Genomic DNA, 23,161 nt, shown 5'->3' on the forward strand with positions numbered 1-23,161 from the left:
GAAAACTGGTAGATCTCCATCTGATAAAAGAATTGTACAAGAAAAAAGTTCAGAAGATGATATATGGTGGGGTAATGTAAATATACCAATTAAAGAAAAATCATATGAAATTAATAAAAGTAGAGCTATAGATTATTTAAATTTACAACCAAATTTATATGTAATTGATGCATATGCAGGTTGGGATGAACGTTGTCGAATTAAAGTTCGTGTTATTACTTCTAGAGCTTATCATGCTTTATATATGTTAAATATGCTTATTCCTCCAAAGAATGCTGAAGAAATACAAAATTTTGTACCTGATTTTATTATATACAATGCAGGTGAATTCCCATCCAATAGGTTAACAGATGGTATGTCAAGCAAAACATCAGTTATATTAAATTTTGGATCTATGAATATGGTTATTCTAGGAACACAATATGCTGGAGAAATGAAAAAGGGTATACTCACCTTATTTATGTACAAAATGCCAAAGGAAGGGAAATTACCATTACATTCTTCATGTAATATAGGAAAAAAAAATGATGTGACCTTATTTTTTGGTTTATCTGGTACAGGAAAAACAACCTTGTCAGCTGATGCTAACAGATATCTTATTGGTGATGACGAACATGTATGGACAGATGATGGAATATTTAATATAGAAGGAGGTTGCTATGCTAAATGTAAAGGATTATCTAAAAGACAAGAACCTGAAATTTATAAAGCCATTAAATTTGGTGCTATATTAGAAAATGTAGTTATGGATCCAGTTACAAGAGAAGTAGATTATAATAATTGTACTATTACAGAAAATACAAGATGTGCATATCCACTTTCTTATATAGAAAATGCTAAAATTCCAGCATATATACATACACACCCACAAAATATCATATTATTAACATGTGATGCTTTTGGTGTTATACCACCTTTATGTAAATTAGATGTGTATCAAATGATGTATCATTTTGTTAGTGGATATACAAGCAAAATGGCAGGAACTGAAGATAATATTCTGAAACCTACAGCTACTTTTTCTTCATGTTATGCAGCACCATTCTTAGCTTTACATCCAATGATATATGCACAAATGCTTGCAGACAAATATCAAAAACATAAACCAAATGTTTGGCTTCTAAATACTGGATGGATTTATGGTTCCTATGGTTCAGATAATGGAATTAGAATACCACTCAAATATACGCGTCTTCTAGTAGACTATATACATGAAAATAAATTAAACAATATTCAATATAAAAAAACACCTATCTTTAATTTTAATATACCAGAACATTTAGAAGGGATACCAGATGAGGTAATAGATCCATTAATTGGATGGAAAGACAAAGAAGATTATCTAACAAATCTTCAAATCTTGGCGAAGGAATTTATTAATAATTTTTCGTTGTACTTAGATAAGGCAGGTCCTGAAATCTTGTCTGGAGGACCCAACTTATAAAATATGTATATATATATATATATATATATATATATATATATATTAATATGTATATATATTATTTCTTTTCAACATTTATATTTTTATTAAGTATCTTTATTAAAAAAATCCCTTTTGTAATTAAAAATATAATTTGGGCGTTTCCTATCGAAACGTATCAAATATATATTATATATATAATATATAATATTTATAAATTGTACTAATGTTCAATAATTAAAATCATTTTATTCATCACTTGTTAAGCATCCATTCTCTCATTCTTTCTTTCTTTTTTTTTTTTTTCTTTTTTAAAAATAGTATTTTATTTTTAATTTAAAATTTTTTTTTTTTATTTTTTTTTTTTATCAATTCATTATTCTTATTAGTATTATTATCATCCATTTTAGTCATATTTAATAATAATGTTTATTAACAAAATAATTAATTAAACAAATAACTAATTAAAGAATTTATATATTGAGTAAATCAAAATAAGGACATATTTGTACATTTAAGATGTTATAAAAAAAAAAAATATATATATAATGGTACTATTTTTTTATTATGATGTTAACTTTTACATTAAAAAAATGTACCATTTTATTATTATTATTTTTTTTTTCCTTATACTAAAAAGAAAGAGAAAAAAAATTAAAAAATATCTAACTGACAATTGTATTTAATACTACATATGGTATTACATTTTTTAAAAAAAGAGAAATAAAATATGTGTATATGTCTATATGTCTGTGGGTATATATTATATCATATATGATTTTATTTAATTCTATAATTTTTGTGTAAAGTTCAATTTTTAGGAAGTACAAAAAAAAAAAAGAAAAAAAGAAAAGAGAAAAATTAATTAGTATACAAAAAAAAAAAATATATGTATATATATATATATATATATATATATATATATAAACAAAAACAATAAATATTATATATAGATATAATATTATTTTTTTATAATTTTTCTGTTTTTTTTTTTAAATTATTTAGACGATGGAAAGCCTTTAATTGTATCCACCTTTCCCTGTATTCAATAGCTAGCTTTCTTGCTTGTAAAAATCCAAATGTTTTTACAGAAAACTTTTTATCATGTCTTTTTTTATTAAATGAGCAATTAACAACCCATGCAGTTGCATAAGAATCATAATGAACACCAACAATTCTTGGAAATTTTTTTGAAATTTCAGCACAATCTTTAATAAAATTCTTTTTATGTTTCCAATTATAAACTTCTTCACATGTATTGAGATAATTTTTAAAAGAATAAATATCAGCATATTTTGTTTCTATTTGATTAACGTTATTAACAAAAGAATCAGATAACCATTGACAGTTTAATAAAATAAAAATTCCAATGTTTTCTTCTTTTTTGTCAATTCTTTTGAATAAAATATGTTCATTTTTTATATTTTCATCTTCATTTGATTTTTCATTAAACAATTCATCATAATATTTTTTTAAATAAATATCTTGTATATTATTATCGAAAAAGAAACATATATTTTTATTTAATATATTTTTGTAATAATCATTATTTATGTATGTTTGCTTATAAGTGTCTTGAAACGTTTTGGAGGTAAACAAATTCTCTGAATTACCATTATCACTCTCTCTGTTTACATGTTTAACATAAAAACAACAAGAACTACAACTATTATTATTATTATGTATATTATTTATATTATGTATATTATTTATATTATTATCAATTTTGTTAGTATTATTTTTATTATCCATATGTATTTTTTCGTCCACCAAGTGTCCATTCATCGAATCATTCATCTGCACATTTATATTATGATTTGTAATATTTATGTTGGCACTTTTTTTACTAATTTCATTGTGTAAATTACTCATACAATTTAAATTGATATCTTTTTTCTTTTTTATCTTATCATTAATTTCTTTGGCTTCTTCATCATCTGAAAAACATAAGGGAATACTTTTCTTGTCATTTTTCTTATATGTAATATTTTGATGGTCATATATTAAAGGAGATAAATCATTTGATATATTTTTTGTTATATTTGTTATAGGTTCCTCCTTATTTTTATTGATTTGATCCATATTTACATCATGGTACTCCTCTTGATTATTATATATCATAGTACCCAATATGTTTTGTTCATTTCTAGGAGATATAAACTTATTCTTATCATCTTGATATAATTTATCATTATATATATTAGACACCATTTCAGCGTTTGCACATTTTATATTATTATCTATTAAATCATTATTTGTTATTTCATAGGTTTGATAAGTATTCAAATGTACATATTGTCCTGGAAATAATTTATCATATTGCTTATGTAATTCTTGATTCTTACGTGAAATTTTTTTATATAATGTATTATTATGTAAAACATATGAAGAAGGAGAAAAATATAGAAACAGATATTCTAGTGACATAATATCTTCAGATGAATAATCTAATAAATTATAATTTTTACATTCGATATCACTTTCTAATACAATATCTATAACACCTGATATATTAAGCGGTTTGAATTTATATTTATGTAATAAACAATAATAACATTCTAAACATTTCGCTTTAGCTATATCATATGAATATTTACGTACAGAAAAGGATATAATTATTTCTTGCTTCTCATTATTTAAAAATGCAACTAGCCATAAAAAATATCCAGATAAATAAACCAATCCTTTTGGAAAATTCATTATTTTGGATTTTTTAAAAAAATAATATCTAGTAGTTATTAATAGGTTTATTGGATCAATTTTGTTACATAAATTTTTACATAAATTATTATCTATATTGTTATCTATATTGTTATCTATATTGTTATCTATATTGTTATCTATATTGTTATCTATATTGTTATCTATATTGTTATCCATACTATTATCCATACTATTATCCATATTATATTCCTTATGAGAACACATTTTGTTACATATTTGACGTTTTATTTCCTTTGGCATATAATTTAAAGCGTTCTGTTTATTTTCGCTACATATATATATATTTTTCATCTCATTAAAATAAATAATTTTGCCATAGCATACTAGAAATTCTTCATATTTTTTATAATGATCAATATATTCATTTATATTATTATAAGTATTTCCTTGATTTATCATAGTATTTGATATATTATTTTTATTATAAAGAATATTTTTTAAAAAGTTATGTATTTTATTTAAATGGAAAAAGAAACTCTTTCTGAATAATATAGATAAAGCTTTGGATTCAACAAAACCATAATCATTTACTGGGAAAATTTTTTTTTTTTTTTTATCATCAACATCTACATATGTAAAACACCATGCTTTTTTATATTTTATAAAATTTACTCCTTTAAGTTTTGAAGTAAGTATTTTATCTTTTATTAAATTTGTATTTTTTCTTACTCTTTTTTTTTTTGTACATTTTAAAATACAAAAAATTTTATAATTAAAATAGGATATAAAATAATAAGGAAATATCATACACATCCATGGAGTATTTAATTTATTTTCAAATATTATTTCTAATTCTTTTATATTTTCATTTTGTTTTTTATTATTTTTTACTTTTAATAAATAATTTTTATAAAAAGATTCAATTTTATTTCTAAAATAATGATGATATTTTTCTTCTAAGTTATTTAATTCTACTAGTACCCATTCTGTTTTTATTTTTAGAAACTGAAGAAATATATGTTTTTCTTCATCATTAGTATATTTACATGTATTCATATATTTTAATAATTTATCTTTGTAAGCAAAATAATTTTCATCATTTTTTATTTTATTACTATTATTATTATGTAAAACAAAGTTATTTTTATTACTATTATTAAAAAATATATCTTCTTCATTATTTTTTAAATTATCATTATATGAAGTAACATGTTTGTCTTTTTTGTAATCTACATTCATAAAATTACAACTATTATGGTGTTTACCATTTATATCTTCTATATTTTCGTATGTATTTATATCATTCATAATTTTATCTTTATCATATAAATAATTATCCTCTATTAAAGGAATTTCGCAATTTATATTATTCAACGTGAGGTCAATATTATCAATACATGATTTATTTTTTGTTTTTGTGTTATTAGTACTATTATGAATTAGATAATTCTGATTATTATTATTCTCATGATTATATGTATCACAATTATTTATATTTATTAAATGGTTCCTTGTTGTTTTTTTTAATCCTTCCTCTACATCTACATGTACATCTTTGTGTTCATCATATTCTTTTATATCATTCTTTTCATTTTCTTTTACATCTTTTTCTACATCTTCCTGTTCCTTTTTATTATCCATTTGATCTTTTTTCAAATCAGAATTGTTATCAAATGTATTATTTCTTTCCACCAAGGTATACATCATATCAACAAAATCGTTAGTATCTTTTATTATTTTTGCTTCTGATACTGTACACATTTTCTTTCTTTTATATTCATTATTTTTTAATACATCATCTGGTACATTTTGTGTATCACAAGAATACGTTTCATCATTTTCTAATGTATTACTAAATAACTTACAATTTTTATTTTTGTCCATTAAGTTATCACCAGAATTATTACGTAAAAATGAATCAGTATTCATATGGTTGTTCGTATAATTCTCTCTGTCATTTTTTCTTTTTCCCGTATTTAGAGCATTATTTTTTTTTTCATTTAATAAATTTGATAAATTATTATCACACAAGTTATTATTTTTAGAATAAGTTTGTTCTATGTCATCATGAAGAATATTAATAGTATTTTTATTTATAATTTTTTTTTTTTTTTCATTTATAGTATCATTATAATAAGAATGTTGCCTTTCATCCAGCATATTACTATTATTACCATTACTATTATTACCATTACTATTATTACCATTACTATTATTATTATTATTATGATTATTTGTTACATTAAAATTTGTATTATCCCCACAATATATTTCTTTCTCTTCATTACATTTCTCATTAGTTCTTATATTTTGTACTGTTTTTTTTTTGGGGGGAGGGATTTTATTTTTAATTATTTTTATTTCTTTTGTGTTTTTTTCATTATCCTTAACATTATCATTGTCATCCGTAAAACATTTTTCCTTAACGTTTTCATCATTATATATATTCAAGAAAGCATTTACGTATAGTATGTCTCTATTCCCATCATCATCTTGATTACCATTATTCTTAATATTATTATTATTATTACTATCTTTTTTATTGTCATATAATATACCTACATCTTTATAATTATCATTTAAAACCTCGTTAAATTCTTCTTTTGCTTTTAAAGAAAATGAATAGGCATGTGAACTTGGATTAAGATTTTTTAATCTCCATTCAATACATTTTTTTTTTGCTAATAAATTTCCATATTTAAAAGAAGAAAAAAATTTTTTATATCTAACTCCATCTTTATACACAAAAGTTGACCATCCATTTCTGGTAGGGTCATAGCATATACCTCTATATTTTTTTCCAATTAATTTATTTGTAATTTCTAACATTTTCTTTAATTTCATTTTATTTATATTATCTTTTTCATTGGAAATATCATTGTTCTTAGAACTATTATCTACATTTTTTGAAATGATATCATTATTTTGGTTGATATTACAATTTGTATTTTTTATATTATTTATGACAAATACATTATCTTTATTAGTATTGTTATCTGAGTTATAATCATTACTATCTAAATATTCATTATGACAATTCTGTAATTTTTCTTTATTATTATGTTCATGCAAATCATCCTTTTTTTTCTTCTTGTTGTTCTTTTTGTTATTGTTATGATGATTGTTCATTATTTTTTTTTTTTCACTTGGATTTTTTTTTAACAAAATCGCTAACGAATGGTCATTTATTTCAGTATCATTTTTACACATATCATTTGTTTTATTAATTTTTTCTTCTAATAAGATATGAGAACTATTCGTTTCATTTTCTTCTGTTATTTTATTATACGTATTATTACTATCCATTATATTTGTTTGTTCTATTTCTACATTTGATACATTTTTTAATTCAAAATTTTTACAGTTTTGATAATTTAATAGATAAGAAGATGTATTATCATGTTTATAATAATTCTCACTATTATTTATAAGGTCCTCATTTGTTAAATTTATTATATCTGTTTCATTGATATGTATCATGTTATAATTCTTTGGATCTTCTTCAAAGGAATTCATATCTATCATTGGACTATTTATCGTGAAGTTATTAATATGGTCATACATATTATTATCCATCATATTATTATCAATCATATTATTATCAATAAGGTTATTATCAATAAGGTTATTATCAATCATATTATTATCAATAAGGTTATTATCAATCATATTATTATCAATAATATTATTACCATTCATATTATTTTCAATAATATTATTACCATTCATATTATTTTCAATAATATTATTACCATTCATATTATTTTCAATAATATTATTACCATTCATATTATTTTCAATAATATTATTTTCATTCATATTATTTTCATTCATATTATTACCATTCATGTTACTATCAATCATGTTACTATCAATCATGTTACCATCAATCATGTTACTATCAATCATTTTATTATTATCCACATTATTATCATTTATAGTACAATTATTTATCAACACATTGTTATTAAAAACATTAAAATTTTTATTCATATTTATATTCCCTTCATTATTATTATCTGATATCAGTTGATTATAATTATTTGATATATTCGATTCATAATTTATAAAATTATTATTTGTTAAATTTACATCTTGATTACATAATATATTTGAAGAAGTATTATTTTCATTTTCATAATAATATGGTCCATTCGTTAACAGGGGAAAAGAACATTCATATGAATTTCTACTATCAAATACACGATCATTAATATTATTATTATTATTATCAATATTTTTAATATAATCAAAATTGTTATTATTGTTACTATGAATACTATTATTATCATAAACATTCATATCATTAATATTGTTATTAATAATATTTTTATTTATGTTATTTTCATCATTTAATATATTTATATCATAATAACGTTCTTCTCTATCACTTATATATTCTCCAACAAAGTCTTTATTATCCATACTAGTATATTTATTAGGTACATTATCATATATATCAAAATTATTTGTTTCAACATTTACCATATGATTGCTTTTATAAATATGAGGATAAATGCCTTTAATATTCTCATTTTGAATTATATTATTATTAGATATATTATATCTTCCGTCCATAATATTATTATTATAAAATAAATGATTAACATTATTTGATAAATCATAACCATATGTATTATAATTCATAGGGTTCGAATGTTGTTCATTGTTTATATTATTTATATAATTATTATTAGATGATATTACATTATTTTTATAATTCATATTATACATATTATTATAAATATTACTATTGATATTATTACTATTGATATTATTACTATTGATATTATTACTATTGATATTATTACTATTGATATTATTACTATTGATATTATTACTATTGATATTATTACTATTGATATTATTACTATTGATATTATTACTATTGATATTATTACTATTGATATTATTATTATTTATATTATTACCATTTATATTATTACCATTTATATTATTACCATTTATATTATTACCAATTATATTATTACCATTTATATTATTACCATTTATATTATTACCATTTATATTATTATTCACATTATTATACATATTATTAAACATATTTATATTATTTTCAATATTGTTCATATCTACATTTATTAGTTCACCGAATTTTTCCATATTACTATTAGGTAAGAGAAAATTATTTTCTTGAGGAATATTTTTTAAATTATCATTGCTTTCAGTTCTATTGAATTGATAATTATTTTGATTACAAGTCTGCATAACGTTTTCCATAATTTCCGAGTCTGCTAACTTATTATTATTATTATTATTATTATATATATTATTTGGTGTTACAATATGATTATTATTAAATATAAAATCTTCATTTCTTTTTGTTCTTGGTAATAATTGATTATTAAAGTTTTTTTTTTTTTTGATATTGTTGTAATATGTAACCGTATTATTATTTAATTCATTTAAGATATGGTCATTATGTTGATATGAATGTAATATATAATTATCATATTCTATCATATTATTATAATAATTATTAGAAAGATACATTAACCTTTTTAGTATGTCATCAGTTCTATTTATATTATATATAATATCATTTACATCTTCATTCGAACATATACTTATATCATCTGCAATATCATTATGAGTCATTAAATTTGGTTCTTTAAAATTATCTTTATTTTTAAATTGATTATTAATTCGATTAAAACAATTATTATTACTTAATAATTCTTCTAACACATTCTTATTTTCATTAAAATTATTATTATTAAGATAATAATTATGATAATAATTATTATTATTATTATTGAGGTCATTATTATGGTTGTTGCTGCTTCCTTTCCATTTATTATCATATGAAATATTTGGTATATCCATTTGATGAGTTGAATTATCTAATTTTAAAAGATTATGTAATAATTTATCATTTATAGTTAAAATGTTATCCGTTTTTTTTAAATTCATCATTTGGTTGTATACATCTTTTAGTTCATATTTTATATTATCTAATATATTGAATGGATTTTCTTCATAAATATAATTATGTATATCTGATTTTATATTATTCCATTTATTAAACAAAGAATTATATTCCAAATTATTATATGCTATAATTTGATTGTTATTAATATGTATTTGTTTATTTGTGCTAATATTGTTACTTAATTCTTTATCGATATTTATATAATCTATATCGTTTGTATTTTCATTTGTTGTTTCATTTGTTGTTTCATTTGTATTTTCATTTGTTTTTTCATTTGTTGTTTCATTTGTTGTTTCATTTGTTTTTTCATTTGTTGTTTCATTTGTTTTTTCATTTGTTGTTTCATTTTTATTTTCTTTTGTATTTTTAAAATTTTCTTCGTCTTCAATAATATTTATATTATTTTCATCATCACATGATATTATATTATCACTAATACTTTCAAAGGTCCGCAAATTACTTGTTTGTATAGGATTAATAGGATGCATATTATACATTTTTTCATTTATATTATGATGACCTTGTAAAATATTCTGTACGTTTTTTTTGTTCATTATTATTTTATTAATATTATTAATAGATGTGATAATATATTCAAGTTTCTTATTTATTTGAATCAACATATTTGTATCCATATTATTTATAATACGATCATCATTATTATGAGAATTTAATGAAATGATCATTTTTTCATCTGTCGTAGGTAATGTATTACTAATAATAGGTTTATCTAATTGTATTTGTGAGTTTGAATCATTTTGGTTAGTGTCTAAATTTGTTTTTTTTAAATTATATAACCTTTGATTATAACTTTCTTCATGTTTATCATCATATTTAATATTTTTTTTTTCATTTTCATTATGATCATATAAATTTAAATAATCATTACTTTCATTTATATCCTTCTGGATTTTATTTGGTTTCGTAATATTCATATCATTGTTTATTTGTAACAATATATTAGAAAAATTATATATTATTTTTTGATATACCATATATATTGTTAAATGAAGTTTATGTAATTGTGATGCACATTTCTTACTCATAAAAAACCATATTTCGAAGGGTGGATATATAGGTGGTTGGGGTAATAGGACTGATAACAATTGTCTTATATATGAATATTTTTCATTATTTGAAGTATATATATTTTTTTTTGTTTTATCAAGTTTTTTATTCTTTGAAAATATTTCTTTTGCTAATATCAATATCAAATTTCGATTTCTTAAAAGCTTATTATATAATAATCTTAATGATTCAATATAATAATTCAAATAAGAAAAATAATTATTTATATTAGGTATATTATTAAAGAATCTATTCGATATATTTCTTTTTTTATTATATAATATTAATTGATTATTTATATTATTTCTTTTTAAATAATCTTTATAAAATACAGAAGTACTAATATCATCGTCATGCTCATTATCATTATATATTTCATTATTCAAATTATTTAATAATGATTGTAAATAAATACTATATAACATCTTCTTATTCAACATATCATCATATTTATTATTATTACTATTATTATTATTATTGTTATTACTATTGCTATTACTATTAATGTTATTTTTTTTATTATCTTTAAATAAACTAAGTTCATATGAGTTACTTCTATTTGTATATTTGCTTTTATTACTTATGCAATTATTATTATACAGCGAATTTGGAAAATTAACATCCCAAGGAGAATTATAATTATTATCATCACTCATTATATTTTCGCCATTCATTTTATTATCACCATTCATTATATTTTCTCCATTCATTATATTTTCTCCACTCATTATATTTTCTCCACTCATTATATTTTCTCCATTCATTTTATTATCACCACTCATTATATTTTCTCCATTCATTTTATTATCACCACTCATTATATTTCCTCCATTCATTTTATTATCACCACTCATTATATTTCCTCCATTCATTTTATTATCACCACTCATTATATTTCCTCCATTCATTTTATTATCACCACTCATTATATTTTCTCCATTCATTTTATTATCCATATTAATAGGTCCCATCATATTGCTATTATAACAATCCGTTTTATATTTTTCCAAATTGATATTAGATTTTTCTTTATTTAATGCAGATATATTAATATTCATATCATATATTTCATCTATATTTTCTTTTTTATCACCTACAATGTTTATATTATTATATGTCTGCTTCCACACAATATTATCCTTGTCACTAATATGTTGATCAGATAAATTATTCATATATGATGGAATTGTTTTTACATTTTTTTCTTTTCTTTGAACAGAATTATTCATATTATTATAAATAGGATGTTTATAATTTAATATGTCCATATTATTAGAATCTATCATATTATTATAATACAATTTTTTATCCTCTATAAAATGAGATTCTTCATTATTAATAAATGTATTGTTTTGTACAATGGGTATATTTTTATAACTTGATAAATTATTCTCATTATGTATATTTTTTACATGTTCATCATTATTATAATTTAAAAACATTTGATTCAGCATAGGGGTTGCATTGTATTGTGTGTTCATATTATTGTTTATCATATTATTATATAATCCTGTATTTATATTTTCATTATAATTATTAAGAAAAGGTATATTTATATTTTGTGCAGTATCTATATTATTATAAATATTATTATGATGATAATTATTTTGATAATGGTTATTATTAATATTATTATTATAATAAAAATTATTATTATGATATAATTTTTTTATTGAATAATTATCATGCATTGGCATATTATAATTATTAAAGTTTTGAAATTTACAATTTGCGTCATTGTACGTATTATATGGAGATATAATATCTTCATAATTGTTATTAGATATATTACAATTATTATTACTATATGTTACCATATCATAATTGTTTTTATTATGATAATTCATAACATTTTTGTAAATGGTTGGTTTATTATATGACTCTGAATGTATGTTATTATTTACACAATTAACATTATTTATATTATCAAACATATTATCATGTACAATATAATTATTATACTTATTATTTTCCCCTACATTATTCTTGAGAAATGAATTTACATTACAATTATTATTATTATCAGGATATTCATTATGATGATATATATTATTAAAGTTTGAGGGATTTAATAGTTTTTCATTGTTATCTTTCATATAATAATTCACCATGTCATGCTTATTTACATATAAATTATTACTAAAATTATTATTACTATAATTATTATTACTATAATTATTGTTATTATTATTATTATTATTATTATTATTGTTGTTGTTGTTGTTCTTATTACTTATTTCATAATTTTTATCATTATATAAGTACTCATCTTTTGGAAGAGGTTCATTTGTACTTCTTTTATTTATATGTAAATTATAAGATTCGTTATTACATGGTATTATATTATTATCACATGGTATTATGTCATTTTCTTTTTTATAAGAACCTAGAAAAAAAGGATTATTTTGTTCACTTTGTTCATTTTGTTCATATTGTTCATTTTGTTCATTTTGTTCATTTTGTTCATATTGTTCATTTTGTTCATTTTGATCATTTTGATCATTTTGTTCATTTTGTTCATTTTGTTCGTTATATATATTGACATTTTCCTTTTCGTACATTTTAATTTGATCATTTTTTTTTTCTTTACAAGTAATATCTACATCTTCATAAGTGAATGGAAAATTATTATATATTTGTGTTAATTCATTTTTAACACTTATTAAATTAGAGTTATTACTATTTTGTAGATTTTCTGTGTTATTTATCAAAGACATTTCATGAACATAATTATTATTTGTATAATCTACATTTTTATGTTGATTATTAATGTATTCATTTCTATGACATGGAACATTGTCATATTCATCTTGATAAAATTCTTTACTATTTGTACTGTTGAATTCACTTTTATTTTGCATTATTATATTATTTAAAACTTTTTGGATATTTTATATTTCGTCTATCTTTTTAAGGGAAAGCATAAATATAATTCAGAGATGTAATCATCAACTGAATTTTTTATTTTATATCTTTTGATATATAATATCATATGAATAACAAGATAAAAATAAAAATATGATGGTAAGAATTTATATTATGTATACAAATATATAAAAAAAAAAAAAAAAAAAAAATATATATATATATATATATATATATTAATTAAAAGTTTAAGAAATATTTTGAGGTTTTTTCATTAATTTATTTGGTATATTATATGGGAAAACATTTCTCTTTTTTATTTTTAAAATAAATTATTTCTATGTATAATTTTATTAACATCAAAAAAAAAAAAAAAAAAAAAAAAAAAAAAAAAAAAAAAAAAAAAATTTACATATATATATATATAATATATATATATTACATTTAATATAATTAAGGTTTAATTATTTATAGTATAATATAAAATAAATCTTGTTTATTATTTTAAGCTCTTGATAAAATAAAAAAATATAATATACTTATATAATATATGACATATTTATAACCTACCAATATATTTTTATATTTAATTTTTTTAAGATTCATTAAAATGTCGTTTTCTATATTTCCCTTTTAATTAAAAAATAACAACAAAAATATAAAAAATGTGTGAAGGAAAATAAAAATATACTGTAAATATGGATGAAGAAAAAATTGAAATGGCTATTATTATAGGAATATTATAATATATATATATATATATATATATATATATAATTATATATATAATATATTTAATATGTATAATATATTTTGAATAGGCTAATACAGCAGATTATTTTTAAAAAATATATAAAAATAAATTATTCCCTTATATTTTACCGAAGTTCTCAAAAAAAAAAAAAAAAAAAAAAAATGAAATTTTTATAAAATTCATTTTTTCCTTTTTAATATTTAATCAAAATCAAAAAAGGAAAAAAAAAACAAAAAATTTAACATAAATATATATAGTACATATATATATATTCAAATTTTTTTGTTCGAGACCTATAATATTAATTATATATATAATAAGGATCATTTTTTTTTTTTTTTTTTTTTTTTTTGTTGTAAAGAAAACATTTTAAAAGAAAAGAAAAAAGGATTTTTAGGGATGTAAAAAAAAGGAAATATGGAAAAATATAATTATTTATTGTTCGAATAAATTTCCTTTATATATTATATATATAAATATAAATATATATATATATTTTTGCATGTAATTTTTATGAGGACAATGAAATAAGGATCTTCAATATTTTTTTTTTTTTTTTTTATAATATCTTTATAAATGAATAAAATAATATATTTCTACAAATAAGATAATATTCATAAGGTACATATATTTAGTACGTAATTTTTTTTTTTTTCTTTATAAAATATATAATTAATTAAAAACATTATATATATATATATATTATAATATATATTTATTTATACACATGCATATTTTAAGGGCTCCAAAATTGTAAATACGAGGACATTAAAAATAATTTTATTTGAATATAAAAAAATAAATATAAAAAAAAAATATTTATTATATATCCTAGATTATACTTAAGGATAATGTTTGTATTATATTATATTATATTATATTTTTATTTATATATATATAATATATAATTATAAATATGTATTTTTTGCTCTTCTCCTAAAAAAAAATATAATTCGATTTAATTAAAATTTTCTATTATTTTTGTGGTTATATGTACTTTAATTATATATATATATGATATATAGAGCCAAAAAAAAAAAAAAAAAAATTAATAATAATAATAAAATACAAGATTATTGATCAAATAATGCACTAATATTTTATTTTCATTACTATTTATTTTTATTTCCTTAATTATAAAAAATATATATTAAAAAATATGAAAATATTATATGAATTAAAGTTATATTAACAATAATAAATATACATATATTTTAACTACATACATAAATACATGCTACTTAAGATTGACGATATATAAATCATACATGAATAATAAATAAATAATACAATAAATACTACATACAAACATACATAAATATACATACTGCATACATATATAATATCATATTATTTTTTTTATTATTAAATATATAACTTGAATAAAATAAATAAAATTATATATATATATATAATAGCATGCTATATTATATATATATAATATAATATATTAATATATAAAGAATATACAAGATATATAAAATAATTGAATTATATAATAATAAGATACAAAAATAAAATAATAAATTATTATTAGATTATAATAATAGATTATATTTCATATGCTCTAGCATAGTATTTCTTTTTATTTTATATAACATTTCAATCAATATATATTTATTCAAAAAAATATATTTATAATATATATATATTTTTTTATTTTATTGTTATCTTTCTTAAAATTTTTTTTCATTAAAATTGTTGAATGGTATTTGTTATTTTTATAATTTTTTTTTTTTTCATTAATAATATATTTATTTAATTATAAAGTTTTTTTAACATATAAAAAAAAAAAATAAAAATATTAAATATATATATATATATTTATATTAAAATATAATATAATATAATATAATATAATAAAAAGAAATAAAATTTAAAACAAAATTATCAAAATATATAAATGCTTTTATATCTTTTAAAAAAAGAAAAGAATAAGGATATATATAATAATATTTATTATTATTTTATTTTATTTTATTTTATTTTATTTATCTTGAATTGTTATTTATAATTTGATTTAATTTTTTTGTTCTAATTTTAATTGTACATATATACATATATATATAATATATATATTTGTATTTTTTTTACTGTTGAATTTCCTTTTGTAAAAAAAAAAAAAAAAAAACCTTAGAATCCTGTTTTGTTCCCATTTATTTAATCATGACTTTGATTGAAAACTTAAACTCTGATAAAACATTCCTGGAAAATAATCAATATACGGATGAAGGTGCTAAAAACTTTACACACATATGAAAATATAAATATGATTATATACATGTTGTATGTATTAATGCGATGATTATATTTTTGTATGTAAATAAATAAAACCTTTATATCATTATTCTTAACTTTATTTTTATATTATTTTTTAGGTGTAAAGGTTTACGAGTTCATTTTTGGAGAGTAATATTATAAGAAAAAAAAAAAAAAAAAAAAAAAAAAAAATACATACATATAAATATAAATATATGTATATAATATAATTAATAATGTGCACCCCTTTATTTTTTTTATTAAATATATATATATATATATGTGTGAATATAATATTTTGTGTTTAATTTTTATGAACAGAAATTATATATCATCCGGAGGTTTGGAAGCTACCAAAAAAATCTTGAGCGATATTGAACTTAATGAAAATTCGAAAGTTTTAGGTAAATAAAAAAAAATAAGCAATATTATATAATATATAAATATTAATATATATATATATATTAATATATATATTATGTATATATTTATGTTTTGTTTATGTAGATATCGGATCTGGTTTAGGAGGTGGTTGTATGTATATCAATGAGAAATACGGAGCACATACTCACGGTATAGATATATGTTCTAATATTGTAAATATGGCTAATGAAAGAGTTAGTGGAAATAACAAAATTATTTTCGAAGCTAATGATATATTAACAAAAGAATTTCCTGAGAATAATTTTGATTTAATTTATAGTAGAGATGCAATATTACATTTATCTCTCGAAAATAAAAATAAATTATTCCAGAAATGCTACAAGTGGTTAAAACCAACAGGTACCTTATTAATTACTGATTATTGTGCAACAGAAAAAGAAAATTGGGATGATGAATTTAAAGAATATGTAAAACAAAGGAAATATACCTTAATAACTGTTGAAGAATATGCTGATATTCTTACTGCTTGCAATTTTAAAAATGTTGTATCAAAAGATTTAAGTGATTATTGGAATCAATTATTAGAAGTAGAACATAAATATTTACATGAAAATAAAGAAGAATTTTTAAAATTGTTTTCAGAAAAGAAATTTATTAGTCTTGATGATGGCTGGTCCAGAAAAATTAAAGATAGCAAGAGGAAAATGCAAAGATGGGGTTATTTTAAGGCCACCAAAAATTAAAAACAAAAAAATATATGTGCATATATAGACAAAGAAATATATATCAACATATATGTATAAATATATATATATATATAATATATATATATATAATAATTAATTATTATTAAATACACACACATACCTCCATGTTAGTATATATTTACTGTATCCCGATGCATAATATGCAGTTGTTGTATTATACACGTATTAGATAAATACACACACAAGCATATATTTTTAGTTGTTCAATTTTTATGTAATTCATTTTTATGTAGTATATGTTTATGTATATTATGCATACTTTTGTAAGTGCATAAAATCGTACCATGCGTATGTTTGTGTATAGATATAATTTAATTCATCATAAAAAAAAAAAAATAAATAAAGAAGAATTAGATTATATTTTTATTAAAATAAATGAAATATATTTTATATTATTCAAATTAAAAGAGTAAAATTCAGTAATATATATATATATATATATATATTTATATTTATATATATATATTTATTTATTTATTTATAACGTAAAAGTAGTAAATTATATATATATTTTTTAGTTGTGAGAATTGTACATATTTTCCTTTTACCTCTCATAACTATATATTATGTATAATCTTAATATTTATATAATTGTACTTTGTTTGTAAATCCATTTTACTCTTTCATATAATTAATAAGGAGTTTTATACATTTATTTATTATTCATAAAAGAAAAAAAAAAAAAATAAAATGCATTTTATTATTTTTTTTTTTTTTATTTTAATTATAATTAAACTTCTTATTAATTAAAAACAAATCAAATAAATTATAAATAGAAAAATATATAAATAATAAATATGCAAACATATATATGTATATATATATATATATATATATATCAAAAAGATCGATGCTATACATAGTATAATTTGAATTAAAAATTTCCCTTCTATATTTTATTATTAATCTTCAAAATATTACATATCAAAATATATGCTTTACATTTGTTTTATATATATTTTTTTATATATATAGAAAAAAAGAAAAAAGTCAATAAATTATCGTAGACAAAAAAAATAAGCGTTTAATATGATAATCAAAAAAAATTAAAATTTTTTTTTTTTTCATCTTTATTATTAAATGAACATAAGTTTCATTAAAAAAAAAAAGAAAAAAAAGTAACAAATAATTATTATCCTAATTTAAAAAATGAGCCAAAAGAAAAAAAAAAAAAAAAAAAAAAAAAAAAAAAAAAAAACAATTAAGTAAAATAAAATAATAAAATTAAAATAAACAATAAGAAAATAATAATAATAATATAATAATAATTATAATAACATTTCTTATAATTTAAGAATTTGTATTATATTTTTAATTTTTTCAAATACATAAATAAAAAGTATACTTATATATATATATATATATATATATTTATATATGTACACGTTTATATTTATGTATAATATTATTCATTAAATATATACTTGAAAAAAAAAAAAAAAAAAAAAATAAAAGTTCTTTTATATTTATTCTCCAAATGAATTAAATTATTATTGTTTTTTTTTTTTTTTTTTAATTTTTTTTATTTTATTTTATTTTATTTCATCAGAACAAAGTAAATTGTGGATGATTTTTAGAGCAATTTATAACATTACCAACAACTTTATATTCTAGTTTCTGTCCAAGGAAATTTACTTCTCTTTGTTTTTTGTTAATATATTTTGTATTTTGCTCATGATCCATATATTCAGGTGATGATATATATTCATTATCTGAGTTAAATGGTATATCATTAAAATCATCTGTTTTATTGGAAAAGTTTATTGTTCTTTTGGTTTCACTATTATTGGATGAAACATTTTCTCTAGAAGAATTTTCTTTTGTTGTATTTGTAGAATTATCTTTTCTATTTTTGAAGTCATAACTTTTTTTTTTTGAACTTAATATTTTTATAGGTGTTTCAAAATCATAATTATTAAAAAATTCATTAGTGCTTTCACTTCCATAACTAGGTTTTTTATTACTATGCCTAAATTTATAATAAGGTGAATTATCCATCATAATATTATTAGGAAATATTGGTTCATTATTTTCATTACATATATTTTCTCTTTTTAATTTTTTTATAGACATATGTTCATCTTTATATCGACCTTTTACTCTATCTTTCATATTTCCTGATGGTGTCTTATCTAAGGATTTTAAATATTTAACATCTGAATCATCAAATGATGTATATATATTCTTCAAATCATAATTTTCCTCATTATTCGGTCCAATTTCATTACTATAAAATAAGCTATATGCTTTTCTTTTTTTTTGTTTACTAAATTCATCCCCAAAAGGTTCTTCCATCATATTATTTATAAAATTACTATTAAAATTATTAAAATCGACAACCTTTACAAATTCATTCGTATATGACTGATCATCTAAATCATTCAAGTTTTTATAAAATTCGGGATTTTCCGTTTGCTTAAGCCAAGCTTTGATATAATTGTCTTCTTTACATGACGCATTTTGAAAATTCCTATTCATTTCTTCTTTTCTCATGTTTAATTTATATGTGTTTTTTTTTTTTTTTCTTGTTCTTATTCTTCTTGTTTTTTTTTTTTTTTTTTTTTTTTTAATATTTATCTTTATAATCTTCTTTTGTTTTTCTTTTTTTTCCTACTTTATATATTTTTATAAACAAAAACAAGGTACATATATATATATATATATATATATATTTGGTAAATATAAAATAAGGATTAAACCAAAAATCAAAAAAAAAAGAAATTTTTATAATTATACAAGTTATATATTTTTATAACTACTCTTCTTTTTTTTTTCTTCTTTTTTTTTTAATACTTATTTTATATGTAAAAAGTTCATATAATGTAAAGAAAAAAAATAGGGAAAAATGAAAAAATAAGAAAGAAAAAAACACACCACAAAAATTCAACATATATATTACATGTCATATAATATATATGACATACAATATAGAATTATGTATATACAATATAATTTATTTTCCAGTACTTTAATTTATTATACCTTTGAATATAAATCTATATAATACATAAAAAATGAAGTCATATATATATATATATATATATATTTATTTATTTTTTGGTTTAAACTTATTTTCATTTATATAATATATTATATGTAATAAAATTTATTAGTTATTTTCATAAATCTATTTGTGTAACATTGTAACTATTGATATATGAAGATATTTATACATTCAACAGATGTATTAATGAAGAGAAAAAAAATATATATATATATATATACATATGCACATTTATGTATTATATATTTGTACTCATTCTAATTCCTTCTTTTATATATATTCGTACGTCTATAATATTATGGAAGTCTATGGTTACACAAAAAAAAATTCTTTATATAAATATGGTATATCCATATGTTTTAATTAAAAAAAAAAAAAAAATAGACTTAAAAATGCATCATATATTACTATATATTATACACATGTATATTATATATATTTATGTGTATTCCAACATTATATTTAAAAAAAAAAAAAAAAATTTAAATTAAAAAACTACAAAAAGGACATATATATATATATATTTATATATATATATATATATAACAACATCTAATAATTTTGGACGAAAAATAAAATCACAATTTAAAATAAATAATATATCACTCATAATTTCTGAACGTACGTATTTCTCATTTTTATAACGCATATATCATAATAAAAAGAAAAATAAATTAAAAGAAAAGGAATATATATATATATATATATATAATTTGTACACACAAATATGCATATATATTAAACATATAAATATATATAAATATATTTCAAAGGGGTGCAGGCATATTTAAGCAAAAATGAATGAAAAAATTCACCTTAAAAAAGATATAAAACACATGTATATATATTATATAAATATAACAATTCTGTTATATGATATTATTTTAATTTATGTCCTCCACTTTTATATTTTTCCTTCCTAACAATACAACAATATTTGGATATGCATACATGCCTTTAAAAAGGTGCAAACATTTTCACAAACATGTTATATATATATATATATATAAATATAAATATTTAATAATATATCTTAGTCCATTTGTTTAAATAATAATAAAAAGTTTATGGATATCATATATATATATATATCTTAAAATCAAAAAAAAATGCATATATATATAATTATATATATTGAACATATATGTATATACTTAAATACTTTTCTTTATTATAATGTACTCACAAATAAATATAAATTACTTAAAAGTTAAAATAATCCTTTCAATATAAATATATATATATATATATATATATATATATATATATCATTTAAAAGAAATCGAATAATATAAATGACATAAAACGATTGAACAAAAAAAAAAAAAAATAAGAAAAAAGATAATAAAAAAAAAAAAAAAAAAGAAAGAAAGAAAGAAAGTACATATAAAAATATACATATACACATAAATATATATAAGATTAAAAGGTAAAATTATCTTTAATATTGTTTTTATAATATATAAATATGTATATATGGTGCCTAATATTATTTGAAAAATAAAATAAAATAAAATAATATTAATTATATATTAAAATATGTATATAAGTCATGATGCTAAATAATTGGACAAAAATATTATATATATATATATATATGTATGTATGTATAATCTTATATATGCATATAAATAAATAAACATATACATATATATATATATATATATATATAACTATGCAAATATATAAGAGAAAATAAAAAAAAGGAAAACAAAACAAAAAAAAAAAAAAATACATATCTAGAAGTTTTTTACAGTGCTTTAAACAAAACAAGTTTTCTAATATAGTATTTTACATTTATACATTTTTAACATTATAATATTAGTTATGTATTTTTTCAATTTTTTTTTTTTTTTTTCATTATATAAACATATATAATATGTATGTGTTAATATAATGCTTCATATATACTTCCAATGCAGTATGCATACAATAATGAATTCGCTAATGTATTGTGTATCATCTGCATTTTCTTTATATACACATATATATATATATATATATATATATATATATGTAT

At 18.3% G+C, this 23,161-nt stretch overlaps 4 protein-coding genes across 4 annotated transcripts in view; 2 read left to right on the forward strand and 2 right to left on the reverse strand.

The window, feature by feature from the left end:
- The window catches only part of PF3D7_1342800 (phosphoenolpyruvate carboxykinase), a gene marked incomplete at both ends in the record, with an annotated part of 1,752 nt that extends 308 nt beyond the window's left edge, over nucleotides 1-1,444 (forward strand). The window contains one exon of the mRNA XM_001350113.1: nucleotides 1-1,444. This exon is cut by the window's left edge and continues 308 nt beyond it. Within this exon, the coding sequence (XP_001350149.1) occupies nucleotides 1-1,444 (1,444 nt within the window).
- A 948-nt stretch (nucleotides 1,445-2,392) lies between these two features.
- PF3D7_1342900 (AP2 domain transcription factor, putative) lies at nucleotides 2,393-13,969 on the reverse strand (the record flags this gene model as incomplete). Its single annotated transcript, XM_002809016.1, has 1 exon — nucleotides 2,393-13,969. The coding sequence occupies one exon, from the start codon at nucleotides 13,967-13,969 to the stop codon at nucleotides 2,393-2,395; it is 11,577 nt and encodes a 3,858-aa protein (XP_002809062.1).
- Nucleotides 13,970-16,893: 2,924 nt separating this feature from the next.
- On the forward strand, nucleotides 16,894-18,113 carry PF3D7_1343000 (phosphoethanolamine N-methyltransferase; the record flags this gene model as incomplete). Its single annotated transcript, XM_001350115.1, has 4 exons — nucleotides 16,894-16,960; nucleotides 17,106-17,136; nucleotides 17,308-17,390; nucleotides 17,494-18,113. The coding sequence occupies 4 exons, from the start codon at nucleotides 16,894-16,896 to the stop codon at nucleotides 18,111-18,113; spliced, it is 801 nt and encodes a 266-aa protein (XP_001350151.1).
- Nucleotides 18,114-19,682: 1,569 nt separating this feature from the next.
- PF3D7_1343100 (conserved Plasmodium protein, unknown function) lies at nucleotides 19,683-20,630 on the reverse strand (the record flags this gene model as incomplete). The annotated part of the gene is made up of 1 exon (XM_001350116.1): nucleotides 19,683-20,630. The coding sequence occupies one exon, from the start codon at nucleotides 20,628-20,630 to the stop codon at nucleotides 19,683-19,685; it is 948 nt and encodes a 315-aa protein (XP_001350152.1).
- Between the last annotated feature and the right edge of the window lie 2,531 nt (nucleotides 20,631-23,161).

This window comes from Plasmodium falciparum (genome assembly GCF_000002765.6).
Source record: "Plasmodium falciparum 3D7 genome assembly, chromosome: 13".
Taxonomy (NCBI): domain Eukaryota; phylum Apicomplexa; class Aconoidasida; order Haemosporida; family Plasmodiidae; genus Plasmodium; species Plasmodium falciparum.